This window comes from Budorcas taxicolor, chromosome 25, assembly GCF_023091745.1.
Source record: "Budorcas taxicolor isolate Tak-1 chromosome 25, Takin1.1, whole genome shotgun sequence".
Lineage (NCBI taxonomy): Eukaryota > Metazoa > Chordata > Mammalia > Artiodactyla > Bovidae > Budorcas > Budorcas taxicolor.
Window position 1 is genome coordinate 22491357 of NC_068934.1, and position 19684 is coordinate 22511040.

General features: G+C 37.7%; 1 protein-coding gene across 1 annotated transcript in view; it reads right to left on the reverse strand.

Moving 5' to 3' along the window:
• GAS2 (growth arrest specific 2) overlaps window positions 1-19684 on the reverse strand; it is a 127945-nt gene that overhangs the window by 35759 nt on the left and 72502 nt on the right. Inside the window, exon 7 of the mRNA XM_052662277.1 lies at window positions 6502-6555. Coding sequence (XP_052518237.1) covers window positions 6502-6555 — 54 coding nt within the window. The remainder of the gene's footprint in view (window positions 1-6501; window positions 6556-19684) is intronic.

Here is a 19684-nt window from a genome sequence, read left to right on the forward strand (position 1 = left end):
TCTGTGATTTAACTTTAATAGCTTTACCTATGCTTTTAAGAGAAAGATAAGTAGATGATACTGACAATTTTCTCTTTAATCACTTGGACATTGCTTTAACCCAATCACAAAGAGGCCTTCCCAGCTACTGTCACCAAAACAGCAACACATACTGCCTCTCTTCTACATTATAGTGTTCTGTCTCATTTCTTACTAATCCATGAGAATAGTCAAATTTATTTATTGACCTATGTCAAGAGTCACCAAAATATAACCCATAAAACAAATACAAACCTCATTCAACTTTTATAAATAAAGTTTTATTGGAACACCATCATGTTCACTCATTACATATTGGCTAAGGCTGCTTTTGTGCTAACACAACAGAGTTGAGTAGCTGTGACAGAAACCGTATGGCCCCCAAAGCCTAAAATATTTATATCTGGCTTTTTACGGTCTTACCCTTGGCTTATAAGTTTCTTGTCCATTTCCTCACTCTCAGAACATGAAAAGAGAGTTTTTGTTTACTACTTTAACTGTGACATTTGTACCTGGGACCTAATAGGTGGTTCATTGCTGTTGCTGGCCATTCTTGGGGACTTAACAGGAGGAGGGTCAATAGTGTCAACCAAGATCCATATGAATTCAGCTGTGCATCTGGAATCACTGCTTTCTGGGTATGCATGTAATAAACGCATATAAAGAAATGTGTAAATGGCCAAAGAATACTCTAGGGAGGATTCTTGGTCCAAAGAACAGCTTTCATAGAAAATCCCTTGGTCTCACCGCTGGGCTTACTGGGGGCAGGGCACTGTGTTTTTTATAGCACTGCTATGCTAAATGAAACATGCTCTAAATCACCAGGCAGGCCTAGAACTGAGAATCTGGGTAATATCTGGAGAGTAAGAGTTTAGAGTAACAAATTCCTAAACAAACTTGTTGATAAGAACACCAGTCTGTACCTTTTTATTAATTTATTGTATTCTTGTCAATTGATATTACCCAGAGATTTTAAAGAAAAAAAAAAAAAAAAAAACCACAACAGTTATGAAAACACCAATTTCCCAAGAGTCTCTTTTAGTTTCTAGATATAGCTTAGAATTTTATTCTACATAAACTTCTCACCAAAGAAACTTTATTAACAAGTGGGAAATCTGACCTCCTGAAATGCAGCCAATTCCTCTACGCTAGGCAGACGTGTCAGAATAAGCCAATGTCAACATGTCAATTTTCCAATATTCTGTTTAAGGTACAAAGATGAACTTAATAGTGTCTCAGTGTTCAATAATACCTAGATATTATTTACTTAGATAGACAGCTTTGTCTGGGAGGCCATAATATGTATTATATCTGGAAGTTTTATCAGACAGGTCTCCAGGTTGCGCTGACACTGTCATGACCCATACACTCCCCAAGCCAATATGGTTGGATGCATTCCACTAATTGTATATTATTTCAGTTCATTCTCCACACTATAGCCTAAGCGATTTAAAATATAATCTAGTCCTATCTCTTCCTTTCTAAAAATTCCCCAGAATCTCTACATGTCCTTCAGGAGAAAGCCAAAGCTTTCATAATACATGTAGGCTGAGATGGCTCTGTGTGTCTGCTCACATGTCTCGCCTTGCCACAAGCCTCTCATCTCTCCCTCCTCCCCGTGTCCTCTGCTCTGAAGGCTGCATTTCTAAGAATTTTGGTAATGTCTTATTCTCTGTAGCATCCCCTTCACCACTTTCTACACTATCTCTTTTCTCTGGTGCTTCTGAGCCCCTGTGCATGCTGTTTCCTTGCTGATTCTGATTGAAACACTTTCCCTTCCTTTTTTTTTTTTTTTTTTTGTCTAACCTTTGCTTATTATTTGAGTCTCATCTCAGACTTTTCTTTCTCCTGATAGCTTTTCTGGATTTCTGAAGTCCAGATTAAATAGAAAAACCCTGTGGTAAATAACGTACTATTGGGAACACCACCCCCATATCTAACTCCCTAAAATGTATCCCATGAAAGACTCATGAAAGGTAGAGCTCTAACTTAACTGTGATGTCTCCCCCAACGTGATCTAAATTCTTCAAATCAATAGATTAAGTACAGCTTTAAGTATTCTCCCAACTCTCCCAAGCAATTATTTGTCTCTTAGATAAATCTATAATTGTGTCACTATCAGAAAAAAATTACAGGAATTGTTCTTTTAAAATATAGCAAAAGTTCTCTGTTTAAAATGACCCACTATAGAGACTTCCCTGGCAGTCCAGTGGTTAAAATTGCACCTTCCAGTGCAGGGACTGTGGGTTTGATCCCTGGTCAAGGAGTGAAGAACCCACATAGCCAAAACCAAAACATAAAACGGAAATGATATCGCAATAAATTCAATGAAAAAAACTTTGAAAATGATCAACATTAAAAAATTAAGTAAAGAAAATGGCACACTAAATATATCTTAATTAAAGACATAAGATTTGTTTTGAAAGCCCTTCACTTGAAGGAAATCAAAGAGGATGAAGGCAAGCCACTTGTAATAAATAGCTCCAATGCCTAGGAATACGAGAAAACACCTGTTTTTCTGGAGACATACTTGTAATAGAGTAAATAGGATTGGAGATAACGATATGAAGTTGCATTAAAATAAAAATGGGGCATTCATGTGTTTAACTAGAAATGTCTGGGCAGCAAACACTGGGTGGCGGCATGTTAAGCACACCAGCAACTCCCTCACTAGCTCTGGTTATCCAGATGTTGCTAAAATTTAAGTGCCATAACCTAAAATGATGCTTGCCACATTTTTTGTAATCTGCTATGAGTAGAAGGTCAAAAACATGTTATCTTGGGAGTAAGGAAAATCAGTCTAAGAAGTGTCAATAATAGGAGGCAGGAAAGGTGATTTTGCTTCAGAGAGAACAATAATTTACACCAAAAAAGTCCCAAAGCAGGTACCTAGTGCCAGGCCTGTACAGACCCAGCAAGATCTGAAGGTGGTGTAGATATCTGAAACTGAGATCAAGGTATGGCATTAGGTATAAAGAGCAAAGATGACTACAGCGTAAGCCCCACCTGTGGAAAGGGGTCAGAATGAGACAAAGAGAATGAAAACTGGGAAAAGAATCAGCTGATGAGACTCAGAAATGAAAATAGTTTGGCAAGCCTCCCTAGCAAGAGTCGGAAGGGCCACAGGGCTGAGATTCTGCAGCGAATAGTGTGTGAGCAAAATGGGACCTCAAGCAGCGACTGCGGCACCCAGGAGGAGGGAGAACTGGGAGCTTAGGATTTGTTGGCCTCCTGGTATTTCAGCCCTGGGGTCCAAGCTTTCTAAACTGTGCTTGTCACAGCCTAGCAAGATCTTCCTGTTCTCTCAGAACCACCTGTGTTCAAGGGTGAAAGAACAGATAACTCCCAAGAGGGTCTGTACCCACCAAATATAAAGCTCAGCTGCAAACGTTTGCTTTGGGCACTAGAGGGTCTCTTGAGAAACCTATATGCAGGTCAGAAAGCAACAGTTAGAACTGGACATGGAACAACAGACTGGTTCCAAATAGGAAAAGGAGTACGTCAAGGCTGTATATTGTCACCCTGCTTATTTAACTTCTATGCAGCGTACATCATGAGAAACGCTGGGCTGGAAGAAGTACAAGATAGGATCAAGCTTGCAGGAAGAAATATCAATAACCTCAGATATGCAGATGACACCACACTTATGGCAGAAAGTGAAGAGGAACTAAAAAGCCTTTTGATGAAAGTGAAAGAGGAGAGTGAAAAAGTTGGCTTAAAGCTCAACATTCAGAAAACTAAGATCATGGCATCTCGTCACATCACTTCATGGGAAATAGATGGGGAAACAGTGGAAACAGTGTCAGAGTTGATTTTTGGGGGCTCCAAAATCACTGTAGATGGTGATTGCAGCCATGAAATTAAAAGACGCTTACTCCTTGGAAGAAAAGTTATGACCAACCTGGATAGCATATTCAAAAGCAGAGACATTACTTTGCCAACAAAGGTCTATCTAGTCAAGGCTATGGTTTTTCCAGTGGTCATATATGGATGTGAGAGTTGGACTATAAAGAAAGCTGAGTGCCAAAGAATTGATGCTTTTGAACTGTGGTGTTGGAGAAGACTCTTGAGAGTCCCTTGGACTGCAAGGAAATCCAACCAGTCCATCCTAAAGGAGATCAGTCCTGGATGTTCATTGGAAGGACTGATGCTGAAGCTGAAACTCCAATACTTTGGCCACCTCATACGAAGATTTGACTCATTGGAAAAGACTGTGATGCTGGGAGGGATTGGGGGCAGGAGGAGAAGAGGACGACAGAGGATGAGATGGCTGGATGGCATCACCGACTTGATGGACATGAGTTTGAGTGAACTCCGGGAGTTGTTGATGGACAGGGAGGCCTGGCGTGCTGTGATTCATGGGGTCTCAAAGAGTTGGACACGACTGAGCCACTGAACTGAACTGGGTCTCTGAACAATGACTCCAGGAAGCGTCTTGATCTTGATTATAGTGCATTTTACTTCGATTAAGACAATGTCAGTGTTGTCGTCCTATGTTTGTATTTAGATTGGAAGAAAAATGAGTGACCAAGACGAGGACCCACTTCCAAAATTTGACAAAGTCTGCTTTCTTCCCAGGGGAAAATGGGAAGGTAAAGAAAAGGAAAGAGGAGAATTCTGTACTGCTCTAACACTCCCAAAAAGAGATGTAAACTGCCTCCCAAAGAACTAACCTGTGAGCTCCTTTACAAACCTCCTATAAAATCGACACTGCTTACTGAAATCATACCAACTTGAAATATTTTCTGTAGAGATGCACCCTAAAATAGGAAGGACTCTGATGAAGGTTATCAAATAACTACATTCTTGACGTACTCATGCCTTTTAAAAAAACACTTATGGAAAGTTTTTTGTTTTGTTTTGTTTTTGTTTGTTTGTTTTACTTTACAATATTGTATTGGTTCTGCCACACATCAACATGAATCCGCCACGGGCATATGGGTGTTCCCCATCCTGAACCCCCCTGCCACCTCCCTCCCCATACCATTTTGGTTTTTTTAAGAGAGAAGCAGAGAGAGGTGTGGCAATTTAAGTCATGAAAAGAACAAAGAACACAGAGAAAACTTGTCAGGCAACCTCTTCTTCTTCAAGATATCTAAGGAATGAAAAGGGAAATTTCACACCAGCAAGCAACAGTGGTTCAACTGATTACGGTGATAGATGGCAGTCAAGGCTATCATAGCCAGGTCAGAGCAGCGGGTTTAGGTTTCATATTTAGTACTAACTTGCTTCACAAGTCATTATGCAATGACTTTCAACAGGTCCAAGGAAAGTGATGGCTGCTGTTTTTCTACCACCCAACATGATCATGCACCCTAATATTCTAGAATATTTTCAGGTTCATTGAAGAGATTTTAGAAGTGACTCTAAGGAAATTCATTTCCTTCTCCTTCTTGCCAATTATTAATGTGGATAACCAATTAAGTTATATGCCATTGATAGAATTATCACTAATGTGTGACCAATTACTTATATAGTTAAGCATGATCTTTACAAAGAAACACAGCTTACTAACAATATCCTTGAGATTCCTAAAAGTTCTTTGCATATGCCACATACTCATGTATTTGATGAATGAGTGCAGAAATAAATCACAAATCAATAAATGCATTTAACAATATATTTTTGAGATCTAATCTAGTTCTCATAATGTAGTTTCAAGATATATCCATCCTGTTTAAAGAAAAATTGACAAAATGGGACTTTTCTAACAGTTATTTATGTGAAATTGATAAGACTTCCTCAAGTAAGCTATTACTTGTGGATCATAATTATTAATATTTAAAAACTAAAAATGAGCCAATATTTATATCTACACTGATAGCCTCAGGGCTTCAAATTTGAGACTTACTCCATTTCTATCTCTGTCACTTTTCTTATAATAAACTAATAAATCACATGTATTAGTTAAAACCCTGCTGATAGATCTGGAGGCTGGATATGGTGTCAGGAGCCAAAATTTGGCAAAGATCCATGGGGTTCATGTGTTTGATCACAAAAGGCAATTTGTACAATGGCAATAGAATGGAAATATTCTGAAATCACATGGCATTTCATTTTTATTCCACAAGTATATTATTTTAAATATTTTCAGGCAAAGGCTAAAATGACATTGCATACAGAAACTAAACCCAGGTTTATACTTTCAAATAATTTTGATAACAAGCTCAGTAAAGGAACACACTGGAGCAAGGAAATTGCACTAAGAAAAGACAAAAATCACTAGGTTACTGCCTGCCACACACCCACCATAAGCCCTAGGCTGCCATTTTTATAAACTGTTATGGGAATACCAAAGAAGAAGCAGCATTTTCAAACTCTCACTGAAAAAGGAAAAAACAACAGGTACAAAATTCACTTTTGGATGCTCAACTTCCCTCACTTGATGGGAGGCCAAGAGGCCACCGTGAAAGCAATGTGGAGAAGTTTTCCCCCTAAGTTTTTAAATTACTAAATCATTACTTAAACTATCTAAGTGATTACCTTCAACGTCTGCTTTGCTTTGGCTATGGAGACATAGTCACAACCATGAAGACCCTACTGAAACAAGAAGATATGAAGTTCATAAAATGGTCTCTGTCTCAACAGCAGAAAGGCGCATGAATGTTACCTGAAAATGCAAACTGTGATCTTTTTTGACGAGATTAAAGAAAATCTTTACTTTCAAGTTATAATAACTATTCTTACATTTCTTCATATCCTAGAGTCAAAGGAAGTTTTTAATGCCTAATAATCCACATTAAGTGATAACTAAGGCATAAACAGTCTGAGAATTGGTAGACACTTTAAAACATAAATGTTTAGAACTATCCATTTTTGGGGGTCCTTTGGTCTCCTGTTCCTTGCTGAATTCTTAGTTTAACAACAAGAGATACATGTAAGGAAATAATTTTTCCCCCAAAACAGACATCAAGTCTATGTCTCGATTCCATAACTGAAATATATCAGGCTCTAGAGAAGGTTTCATGAAACTGTAGAAAAAATTGTTATGTAAATACAGTCTTTATTTTCTCTATGAAATTTACTGTTTTAGGTGAATATCCTGCCATCTTATTCTGACTTCCCTACTTACTTGACTTCTTGCATTTACTCAAGGTTTCACCATTATATTTCCATTCAGAAAATTGTGTGACATGTGAGTATATTAATACTTCCTTCTGTTGAAATTTAAAATGTACGTAGGTAGTGTATTTATGCAGATTAGAAATCTCATAATAGTCACATATTCATCAGGAGATGCCCAGTTTATCTGAAAGGTAATTGGTTGAAAGTCCTTCAGTTATAATTGAAGGACATGTCCCAGATTCTCTGCCTAAGCATCAGGGTTTCAAAGTACAGTTATCCTTGGTAAACATTCATTTCCCCTCCCGTGATTAGATGTTATTATGGCTGTAACTTACTATTCAAGGTTATCTTCCATTTTATCCTTAGAATATTTAATCTCCACCGTGTGTGTGTGTGTGTGTGTGTGTGTGTAAGTGTTATCCATCAGATCTATGGATGTTGTATATGAAGAAAGATCCCACTCAATCCTTGCTGCCAGTATGTCAATTAAAAATTCAGGCTTCTTTGGAATTCTTCTCGTGCTCATTGTGGGATTTCTTTTTGTTATAAGATGTTGAATAAATACAGGAGATAGATGAGCTACCCAAGATTGGATAAGAGCTCATTCCTCTCTTGGCTTCTGAGAACACTTTCGGCTCCTTGTCATGTTGGTTGAAGGTTGACAGGGCAATTAGAAGAAGATAGAAAGATACTTTGTAAACATCACCATGGGAGCAGGATTCTGTGACATATACATTGTGGTCCAAAGTGCCTCTGTGCAAGGCTGAAGCCTAATTTAGCCATAGGTGAACAGGCCAATAACACTCCTAAAGCTCTGTGTGCCATATGTTTCCATAATTTCTCTATTAATCGAGGACTTCAAAAGACCATGATCATCAAAAGAAGAGTACCAGATGGGTAACATTATCATGGCTAACACATTGGTGGATGATGGCAAATTACTGTGTTACTATTTATCTGGGTGTTGCAGTTTAGAATGGAGTCCTTGGGGACCTTATGCCTACTACCAAAGTTAGAAGAGAATTTGAAATCCCAGGTCTGCCCTTTACCTGCCTTCAAATGAGGCCTTGGAGGTACTATCCAATTATCTCTGCCCCACATATTTTATGAGGCTGGGTTTCAAGAAAAATATGAACAAATGACCATGTTTAGAGTGAAAGTTAGAGACTGTTAACTAAGGTGTCCGTTTCTGTGAAAATGAAAAAAAAAATTGTAGAGCTAGTTAAAAAAGAGAAGGCATGAGAAAGTTCTTTACATGGTGATATTTCAAATAATTATAATTTTTCCATGGAGTGTATAGCCCCCTTAAATGTGATGTCTGTAATACAAGCTAGATTGTAAAACCTCTGGGCGAGAGAGAAGGCATTTCTCCATAACAGCCAAGAGTGTTGGAAGGACAGGTGTGAGTCCAGTGCAGGAAGATTAGAAGTTGGCCAGAGAAGCTGGTATGTAAAAGGAAATGAAAGTAAGAGAAAGCTACAGCTAGGAGAAAAGTCATATAATGTAGTGATTTCCTGCTGGTGTTCTGTTAGGGAAATGGGACAAATATCTCTAAAAAACTCACCGTTTTTTTTTTTTTTTTGGTAACGTTAGGACTTTCATTAGAGTAAAACAAATTGAGTACATATCCTAACATTAATATTAAACCCAAATTCTTATATCTTGTTCCTCCCCAAATCTACATAAGGAATCTCCTCAAGGTCTTAGCATGCCTCTAACAAGATGGCAGGAAATGACAGAATATACCCTAAACAACATACAGCCAAGCTTCAAATGAAAATGTTGCTACTACTATAAGTGGAACACACCATTCTAGTGAATAAAAATTTGAAATGAATCAGTAAGATTTCTTCAGTAAAAGTCTTGACAGTTAGATGATGAAGGTACCTTCTGGGTCCAGAACCAAGCAAGATTCCATGATTTACTGAGGAACTGAAATGCAAAATGTCAACTATTAGAAGGGAAAGACAAGGCAAGGTCTATCATGACTCAGTCTGCAGAAACTTAACTCACTGACTTTATGAAAAAGATACCAAAAAATAAATGAGTCCTAATTTATTATAGTCAATGTTGTCATTACAAAATTTCTACCGTGCTATGTTCAGTGCAAATGCAAGATAGCTACAGTTATAAACTATGTTTCTTAATGAATCTGGCTGCATTCTGTTTATGCAACTTGGCCCTTGGAAGGATAATACACAATTTATAATGACAGATATTTCATAGGTTTGTTCTTTGGCTGCTAGAAGACTCATCAATAATTTAACAACATGACACCCTTTCTTTAAAATTGTTTCATATACTTTCATTTTGCAAAACTCATTTTAAAAATTACTCATATTTATATCAGCATAGAACATGTAAACCAACCAAGAAATGTTCTTGTTGGAAAGACTAAAAAAGGAAGAAAGAAAAATCATAAACTTTACTATTTCACATTATTATGTAATGCAAGGGAAATGATTCTTAAATCAAAAACAGAAGAAAAAAACAAAGGGTTTCATTTATTCCAAAAATTTAAAAAATACTTCAAAGGGGAATTTTACTGTGTGATATTTTCAGTTCAGATAAATTCAGTCACTCACTCGTGTTCGACTCTTAGTGACGCCATGGACTGCAGTACGCCAGGATTCCCTGTCCATCATCCACTCTCAGAGCTTACTCAAACTCGTGTCCATTGATTCGGTGATGCCATCCAACCATCTCATCCTCTGTTGTCCCCTTCTCCTCCCACCTTCAATCTTTCCCAGCATCAGGGTCTTTTCCAATGAATCGGTTCTTCACATCAGGTGGCCCAAGTATTGGAGTTTCAGCTTCCGCATCATTCCTTCCAATGAATATTCAGGACTGATTTCCAGTAGGATGGACTGGTTTGATCTCCTTGAAGTCCAAGGGACTCTCAAGAGTCTTCTCTAACACCACGTTCAAAAGCATCAGTTCTTCAGCACTCTGCTATCTTTATAGTCCAACTCTCACATCCATATATTACAACTGGAAAAACCAAAGCTTTGACCAGACAGACCTTTATTGGTAATTTCTCTGCTTTTTAATATACTATCTAGGTTGCTCACAGATTTTCTTCCAAGGAGCAAGCATCTTTTAGTTTCATGGCTTGCAGTCACCATCTGCAGTGATTTTGGAGTTCCCCCACCCCACCCCCACCAAAATAAAGTCTCTCACTGTTTCCATTGTTTCCCCATTATTTGCCATGAAGTGATGGGACCAGATGCCATGATCAGTTCTCTGAATGTTGAGTTTTCAGCCAATTTTTCACTCTCTTCTTTCACTTTCATCAAGAGGCTCTTTAGTTCTTCTTCACTTTCTGCCATAAGGGTGGTGTCGTCTGCATATCTTAGGTTATTGATATTTCTCCTGGCAATCTTGATTCCAGCTTGTGCTTCATCCAGCCAAGCATTTCACAAGATGTACTCTGCATATAAATTAAATAAACAGGGTGACAATATACAGCCTTGACATACTCCTTTCCCAATTTGGAACCAGTCTGTTGTTCCATATCCAGTTCTAACTCTTGCTTCTTGACCTGCATACAGATTTCTCAGAAGAGAGGTCAGGTGGTCTGGTATTCCCATCTCTTTAAGAATTGTCCACAGTTTGTGGGTGATTAACACAGTCAAAGGCTTTGGCATAGTCAATAACACAGAAGTAGATGTTTTTCTGGAACTCTCTTGCTTTTTTGATTATTCAGCAGATGTTGGCAATTTGATCTCTGGTTCCTCTGCTTGAACATCTGGAAGTTCTTGGTTCATGTACTGGTGAAGCCTGGCTTAGAGAATTTTGAGCTTTACTTTGCTAGCATGTAAGATGAGAGCAATTGTGTCGTAGTTTGAATATTCCTTGGCATTGCCTGTCTTTGGGACTGGAATGAAAGCTGACCTTTTCCAGTCCTCTGGCCACTGCTGAGTTTTCCAAATGTGCTGGCATATTGAGTGCAGCACTTTCACAGCATCATGTTTTAGGATTTGAAATAGCTCAACTGGAATTCCATCACCTCCACTAGCTTTGTTTGTAGTGATGCTTCCTAAGGCCCACTTGACTTCGCATTCCAGGATTTCTAGTTCTAGGTGAGTGATCACACTATCATGGTTATCTGGGTCATGAAGATCTTTTTTGTATAGTTCTCCTATGTATTCTTGCCACCTCTTCTTAATATCTTCTGCTTCTGTTAGGTCCAAACAATTTCTGTCCTTTACTGTGCTCATCTTTGGATGAAAATTTCCCTTGGTATCTCTAATTTTCTTGAAGAGATCTCTAGTCTTTTCCATTCTATTGTTTTCTTCTATTTCTTTGCACTGATCACTGAGGAAGGCTTTCTTATCTCTCCTTGCTATTCTCTGGAACTGTGAATCAATTGGTTATATCTTTTCCTTTTCTCCTTTGCCTTTCACTTCTCTTCTTTTCTCAGCTGTTTTTAAGTCCTCATCAGACAATCATTTTGTCTTTTTGCATTTCTTTTTCTTGGGGATGGTCCTGATCACTGCCTCCTGTACAATGTCACGAACCTCAGTCCATAGTTCTTCAGGGACTCTGTCTATCAGATTTAATCCCTTGAATCTATTTGTCACTTCCATTGTATAATCATAAGGGATCTGATTTAGGTCATACCTGAATGGTCTAGTGATTTTCCCTACTTTCTTCAGTCTGAATTTGTCAATAAGGCATTCATGATCTGAGCCACAGTTAGCTCCTGGTCTTGTTTTTGCTGACTGTATAGAGCTTCTCCATCTTTGGCTCTAAAGAATATAATCAATCTGATTCTGGTATTGACCATCTGGTGGTGTCCATGTGGAGAGTCTTCTACTGTGTTGTTGGAAGAGGGTGTTTGCTATGACCACTGTGTTCTCTTTGCAAAACTCTGTTAGCCTTTGACCTGCTTTTGTTTTGTATTCCAAGGCCAAATTTGCTTGTTACTCCATGTATCTCTTGACTTCCTACTTTTGCATTCCAGTCCCCTATAATGAAGAGGACATCTTTTTTGGGTGTTAGTTCTAGAAGGTCTTGTAGGTCTTCATAGAACCGTTCAGCTTCAGCTTCTTCACCATTACTGGTTGGGGCACAGACTTGGATTACTGTGATATTGAATGGTTTGCCTTGGAAATGAACAGAGATCATTCTGTCATTTTTGAGATTTTGATATTTGTCTATTGGCAGAGCGTTCTGACAAAACGTGGTCCACTGGAGAAGGGAATGGCAAACCACTTCAGTATTCTTGCCTTGAGAACCCCATGAACAGTATGAAAAGGCAAAGAGGTATGATACTGAAAGGTAAACTCCTCAGGATGGGAGATGCCCAATATGCTACTGGAGAAGAGTGGAGAAATAGCTCCAGAAAGAACGAAGAGGTGAAGCCAAAGCAAAAACAACACCCAGTTGTGGATGTGACTGGTGACGGAAGTAAAGTCCGATCCTGTAAAGAGCAACGTTGCATAGGAACCTGGAATGTTAGGTCCATGAATCAAGGCAAATTGGAAGTAGTCACACAGGAGATGGCAAGAGTGAATGTCAACATTTTAGGAATCAGTGAACTAAAACAGACTGGGATGGGTGAATTTAACTCAGATGACCATTATATCTACTACTATGTGCAGAAATCCCGTAGAAGAAATGGAGTAGCCATCATGGTCAACAAAATAGTCCAAAATGCAGTGATGTTTTAAATATATGGAATTTAATATATAAAGAAATATAATTTAATCCTGGATCAGCCACTTACTAGCTGGATTACCTTGGGAAAATTGTTAAATATCTATTATCTGCAGCTTCATCATCAAGAAAATACATAAATTAACAATCACACTGATTTTTTCAAAAAGCAGTAATGAAAAATATGTGTGCTAAATTGCTTCAGTTGTGTGTCTGACCCTTTGGACCCCATGGACTATAGCCTGCCAGGCTCCTCCATCCATTGGGTTCTCTAGGAAAGAATATTGGAATGGATTCCCATGCCTTCCTCCAGGGGATCTTTATAAGCCAGAGACTGAACCTGGGTCTCCTGCATTGCAGGCAGATTCTTTACCATTCTTTGAGCCAGCAGAGAAGCCCCTGTGAAAATATGATATAATGTATAAGTAAGTGTAATTTGGATTTCCAAGTGGTAAGAACCCACATGCCAGTGCAGGAGACATAGGAGACAGTGGTTTGATCCTGGGTTGGGAAGATCCCCTGGAGGAAGGCACAGCGACCCACTCCAGTATTCCAGCCTGGAGAATCCCATGGACAGAGGAGCCTGGTGGGCTATGGTCCACAGGGTCACTAAGAGTCAGACACAACTGCAGTGACTTAGCACAGCACACACAGCACAAGTATATTTCACAAACCATACAAAAGAAATACTTTACCCTCCATCAAGTAACACAGTTAGGAAAAAGTATTATAAAAAATTACTCAAAACTTAGGTTTAGGGAAAATTATTTCAAAAGGATTAACTGCTATGACAAAACTTTTCAGATTGTACTTTGTCACAATCTGTATACAAAAAGTACACAAAAAGTACTTTGTACTTTTTAATAAAGGGCCTAATTTAGACCCTTTATTAAAAATACTAAAAGGTACAAAATGCAATTTCATCTCTCCAACCCACCATATCCTGGTCAGAAAATCCTGTCATATATAACAAAATTAATGGGATTTAATATTGATAACATAAAAGCAAACTGGAAATGGAAATATATAACTGTAGCAATTTGAGAATATCCCTTTGTTCACTCACCAAATAAATCATTTTTGGGGAAAGATCTTTCAAGTCTGGCCAATATACTGAAAAAAAATCAATAACTATGTTGAACAATGTGAAAACCATCCTGGTTTTTCTGAATTTTGTGTGTGTGTGGGGGCGGGAGCAGGGGTGTTATTGTTTTCTAAGATTGTTTCTTGGGTAATCTCTTCTAACAGGCATTGGCTATTAAATTCCATGCTTTACCAAACCACAGCAGCAAAGGAATAAGCTAATTAGGAGCTACCATTAAGTACAGGTCAATTATCAGTGGATGCTGAAAGCTGAGCAGCAATACTCACAACACGACATGCCAAAGACCAGATAGTCTGACACAGAATGAATAGCATATAGTTAAAAACATGGGCTCTGAAATCAGATATGTTGAATTCAAAGAAAGATTTTAACTCCTATAGCTGTGTGACATTTGGGGAGTAATTAACTTCCTAATACTTGATTTCCTTATTTTCTATATATATACAAAATAATCCATAATAAATTTGGTACAATGAATTTTTCTCAATGGCAGGAAGGTACAGCAATGCAGAAAGTGGGAATAAAACTCATAGGTCCTATGTATTTCCTCAAGTGTAGCTGTTTACTTTCCCAACGTTTTTGTAAGCTTAAATAATTTTATTTTTGGCTAGTAAAGAATATTATCCATTTATTCTAGATGTAGTGGAATGGCAAAAGAAAATGATTCAAGGTGAAATAGAGTCACGCGTGTATTGTACAACTTAAAGGCATGGTAAACTTTGCTGATCCAGTTTGAGATAAGTAAAAATGCTTATCAGTTCAGTTAAAAGGTAGACATAATATTTTTTTTTAAATCTACTCAATGCTAAGTGGCAAATATTGGCAAATTCTCAAGGAAAAGAGTTTTTGGTTTTGAGCTCTTATTTATGGTTCATCACACTTGATATACTTCTCTAACTTTTAAATAAGAATACAGAGAATGGCCCAGATATAACACTCTTTCAATTCTTTTAACAGATATCAAGTTGTATTTTTTTTTCTTGTTTTCCAATTTAGTGTCAAATGTAGTACTGGGTGCAATCATGGACAAAGTCTAGCTCATGTTTTTCTATGTTTAAAGGTTTTCATTCTTAAGGAATAAATCTCAGAAAGGTTAACATCCATTCAGCTGATTTTTTTTTATAGCTGTGGTCAATCACTATTTGTTTATTTTGCATTCATCCAAGATATATACTTTTCTCTGAAAGAAGAGGTTAAAAAGACATTAACATTTGCAAAGTCCTTTGAGAGATGTGTTACCAAAGTGTAAATTATATCCTATTGGGCCAACCTCACTGAACATGAATAAATTACAAAGAAATGAGAGTGTCTTTAATGGAGCAAAGACATTATTAAGAAGAAATCTTAAAGTGTTTGAATACATTTTAAATGTTCTTGCTTGCTTTATCTGAATTAGTGTTCAGTTTTGAGGCAGTTGGGCAAAGAAAGGTACTCAGTCTGGAAATATTCATGCCCTAATAGCAGCCATGTTTGTCTCATCATGGATTAGAACATTATAAAAGCTTTGAGATTTTATATGTGTATCAGAGGCAAACATGACCATTTTTTCCCTAAAAGTTATATATCCCATTAGATAGTTTTGAAATCATAATCACTGCTCCCATAAATTGCTAAATATATGAAATATTTATATCCTTGCTATTCAAGAAAATGAATTTTCGACATTCAGCTACTGAGGAAGGGCTGTTTATGCAATGTTTCCACTAAGATAAATGAAAGTTTTATTCCTTGCTACTTGTTTAAAACTCCTTTTCATTTTTACACAAGAGCCCATTTTTCATTACCAGGAAAGGTATGCAATTTGAACCATGTTACTTTTTATTCACAGTAAATCAATATATGTCATAAGAGCAGAAAAGAAAGTCACATTACTCCCTATCATTGGACCTTCCCTTAGAGCAAGTCCCAGAAGACATTGCCAGGTTGGGTTGCTATAGCAACAGAGCTCTGGTACCTCTTTTGCTTGGCTTGTTGTAGTGAGTTGTTTTTTTACACAGAGGTATAACCCTGAAGATTTTTTATAGTAAAGAAGAAATTACAAAGAATCAATAATACTGTGTGTGGCTTTTCCATTGATTTGTGATGACTTAATTCAAAACTAGTATAATGAAGGTGACTGCATAACATTTCAAATCCCTTTGCTGAGTTCCAATTAAATTATTTATTGCCCTTTCCATAGGCTTCCTAAATAGTCAGATTTCTTAAAATATGAAGAAAAAAATATTCAGACTCTTCAGAGTGTTAGAATGAAAACTGATATGGTTTACCCAGTTGTAAAAATCTGCTATTAAAATGTCTTAAAATAATATTAATCCACTTAAAAATATCAATAATTAGTAAAAAGACAAGAAAACTATATTAGCAATGTAAAAAATTACCTTTTGACTTCCCTTAAAAAGATATAAGATATAATGATGTTTTCTTCCAAATATCAACATGAATCAGCCATAGGTATGAACATGGGAAGCCATAGGTCCCTTCCCTCTTGAACCTCCCACCCATCAAAAATTCTGTAAAGCAATTATCCCTCAATTAAAAAAAAAATAAGATATAATGGTGGAAAGTAAGATATCTTATTGTCTTATATAGGCCATATAAACCATTTTGAATAGTGTCTGACATACAGGTAAACACCTAATAATTATTAAAATTTTTCTTACTACCACAATACAGTCAGGCAAACAAATTAAATCCTTTGCCTTACACTGCATAGTACTATTGATTATGCAATTGTAATACCTTTTGTATCTGAATATTTGTAAAGTAAAAATGATAAGGAATACACTACTATATAGTTGAGCCTTAAACTTATTGGAAAAAGGTGCAAGTCCTTTTTACAGGACTAACCTTGTGAATAAAAATCTGCATCTAATGGACATGCCATAGGCAGGCAGCTTAGAATGGAGTGTGTTATGGATTTGGGAGTCAAAACCTAGATTTCGTGCATCATACTATTTACTTAAGACCCTAACCTTAATTAAGTCTTTGTCTTTTCATGTATAACAAAAGGATAAAAACATTTTCCCAGCTCAGTGGTAGAGAAGTCAGTGAGACAATGTACATAAAGCACCTGTTATAATGCCTGGTGCAAATGATGTTTATTAAATTTCAGCTGCCTTTCCTTGACAGTTTTCCAGGCATTTCCTTGAATCGTAATTTCTAAATGGAATTTACATATAAAACTATATAAATTCAACATTTCTTAGAAATACTTTGCTATGTGTATGCATGTATACTCAGTCTTGTCCAACTTTTTGCAACACCATGCGCTGTATAGCCCACCCAGCTCCTCTGCCCATGGATGTTGCCAGGCAAGAATACTGGAGTCAGCTGCCATTTCCTACTCCAGGGGATCTTCCCAACCCAAGGGTCAAACTCGTGTCTCCTACTTCCGCATTGGCAGACAGATTCTTTACCACTTTGCCACCTGGGAAGCCACACTTTGATATAAATGGATTTTAACTCTGGCAAACTGTAGAAAACTTTCATACAATTTTATGTTACAAATTATTTTTTAATTAATTTGGTTGATAATGTCTTTCCCAAAGTATGTTTTGATGACCTCCTAGCCCAGGACAATGCTCTGGGGAAAAAAGGTGGCATAGGGACCATTTCCATGGTCGGATACATTTAGAAAATACTACATAATATATCTCATTCTTCTGATTAATATATCACATTAATATATTCAGCCCTCCAGGAAATCTCAGATAATCCCAGATAAATAAATTAGTATTATTTAGTGCTAAATAGTATAAATTCAGGAGTTGGACCTTTGAATCCTACTTTCATCACTTCAGTTCAGTTGCTCAGTCATGTCCGACTTTTTGTGACCCCCTGGGCTGCAGCACGCTAGGCGTCCCTGTCCATCACCAACTCCCAGAGTTTATTCAAACTCATGTCCTTTGAATTGGTGAAGCCATCCAACCATCTCATCCTCTGTCATCCCCTTCTCCTCCCGCCTTCAATCTTTCTCAGCATCAGGTCTTTTCAAATGAGTCAGTTCTTCATATCAGGAGGTCAAAGCACTGGCATTTCAGCTTCAGCATCAGTCCTTCCAAGGAATATTCAGGACTGATTTCCTTTGGGATGGACTGGTTGGATCTCTTGAAGTCCAAGTCTTCAAGAATCTCCAACGCCACAGTTCAAAAGCATCAATTTTTTGGCACTCAGCTTTGTTTATAGTCCAACTCTCACATCCATACATATATGACTACTGGATAACCATAGCTTTGACTAGATGGAACTTTGTTGGTAAAGTAATGTCCCTGCTTTTTAATATACTGTCTAGGTTGCTCATAACTTTTCTTCCAAGGAGCAAGTGTCTTTTAATTTCCTGGCTACAATCACCATCTGCAGTGACTTCATAGCCCAAGAAAATAAAGTCTCTCACTGTTTCCAATGTTTCTCCATCTATTTGCCATGAAGTGATGGGACCAGATGCCATGATCAGGTTTTCTGAATGTTGAGCTTTAAGCCAGTTTTTCACTCTCCTCTTTCACTTTCATCAAGAGGCTCTTTAGTTCTTCTTCACTTTCTGCCCAGAAGAGTGGTGTCATCTGCATATCTGAGGTTACTGATATTTCTCCTGGCAATCTTGATACCAACTTCTGCTTCATCCAGCCCAGCGTTTCTCATGATGTACTCTGCATATAAGTTAGATAAGCAGGGTGACAATATACAGCCTTGACATACTCCTTTCCCAATTTGGAACAAGTCTGTTGTTCCATGGCAAGCTAACTGTTGCTTCCTGATCTGCATACAGGTTTCTCAGAAGAGAGGTCAGGTGGTCTGGTATTCTCATCTCTTTAAGAAATGTCCACAGTTTTTTTGTGATCCACACTGTCAAAGGCTTTGGCATAGTGAATAAAGCAGAAGTAGATGTTTTTCTGGAACTCTCTTGCTTTTTCAAAGATCCAACATATGTTGGCAATATGATCTCTGGTTCCTCTGCCTTTTCTAAATCCAGCTTGTATATCTGAAAGTTCACTGTTCACATACTGTTGAAGGCTGGCTTAGAGAATTTTGAGCATTACTTTGCTAGCATGTGAGATGAGTCCAATTGTGTGGTAGTTTGAACATTCTTTGGTATTGCCTGTCTTTGGGACTGGAATGAAAGCTGACCTTTTCCAGTCCTCTGGCCACTGCTGAGTTTTCCAAATGTGCTGGCATATTGAGTGCAGCTCTTTCACAGCATCATCTTTTAGGCTTTGAAATAGCTCAACTGGAATTCCATCACCTCCACTAGCTTTGTTCACAGTGATGCTTCCTAACTTCCACTTGACTTCGCATTCCAGCATGTCTGGTTCTAGGTGACTGATCACACCACTGTGTTTATCTGGGTCATGAACATTTTTTCATATAGTTCTGTGTATTCTTGCCACCTGTTCTTAATATCTTCTGCTTCTGTTAGGTCCATACCATATCTGTCCTTTATTGTGCCCATCTTTGCATGAAATGTTACCTTGGTATCTCTAATTTTCTTGAAGAGATCTCTAGTCTTTCCCATTCTATTATTGTCCTCTATTTCTTTGCATTGATCACTGAGGAATGCTTTCTTATCTCTCCTTGCTATTCTTTGGAACTCTGCATTCAAATGGATTATCTTTCCTTTTTTCCTTTGCCTTTTGCTTCTCTTCTTTTCACAACTATTTGTAAGGCCTCATCAGACAACCATTTTGCCTTTTGTATTTCTTTTTCTTGGGGATGGTCTTGATCACTGCCTCCTGTACAATGTCACAAACCTCTGTCCCTATTCTTCATGCACTCTATCAGATAAAATCCCTTGAATCTCTTCAGGCACCCCGTCTATCAGATCTAATCCCTTGAATCTGT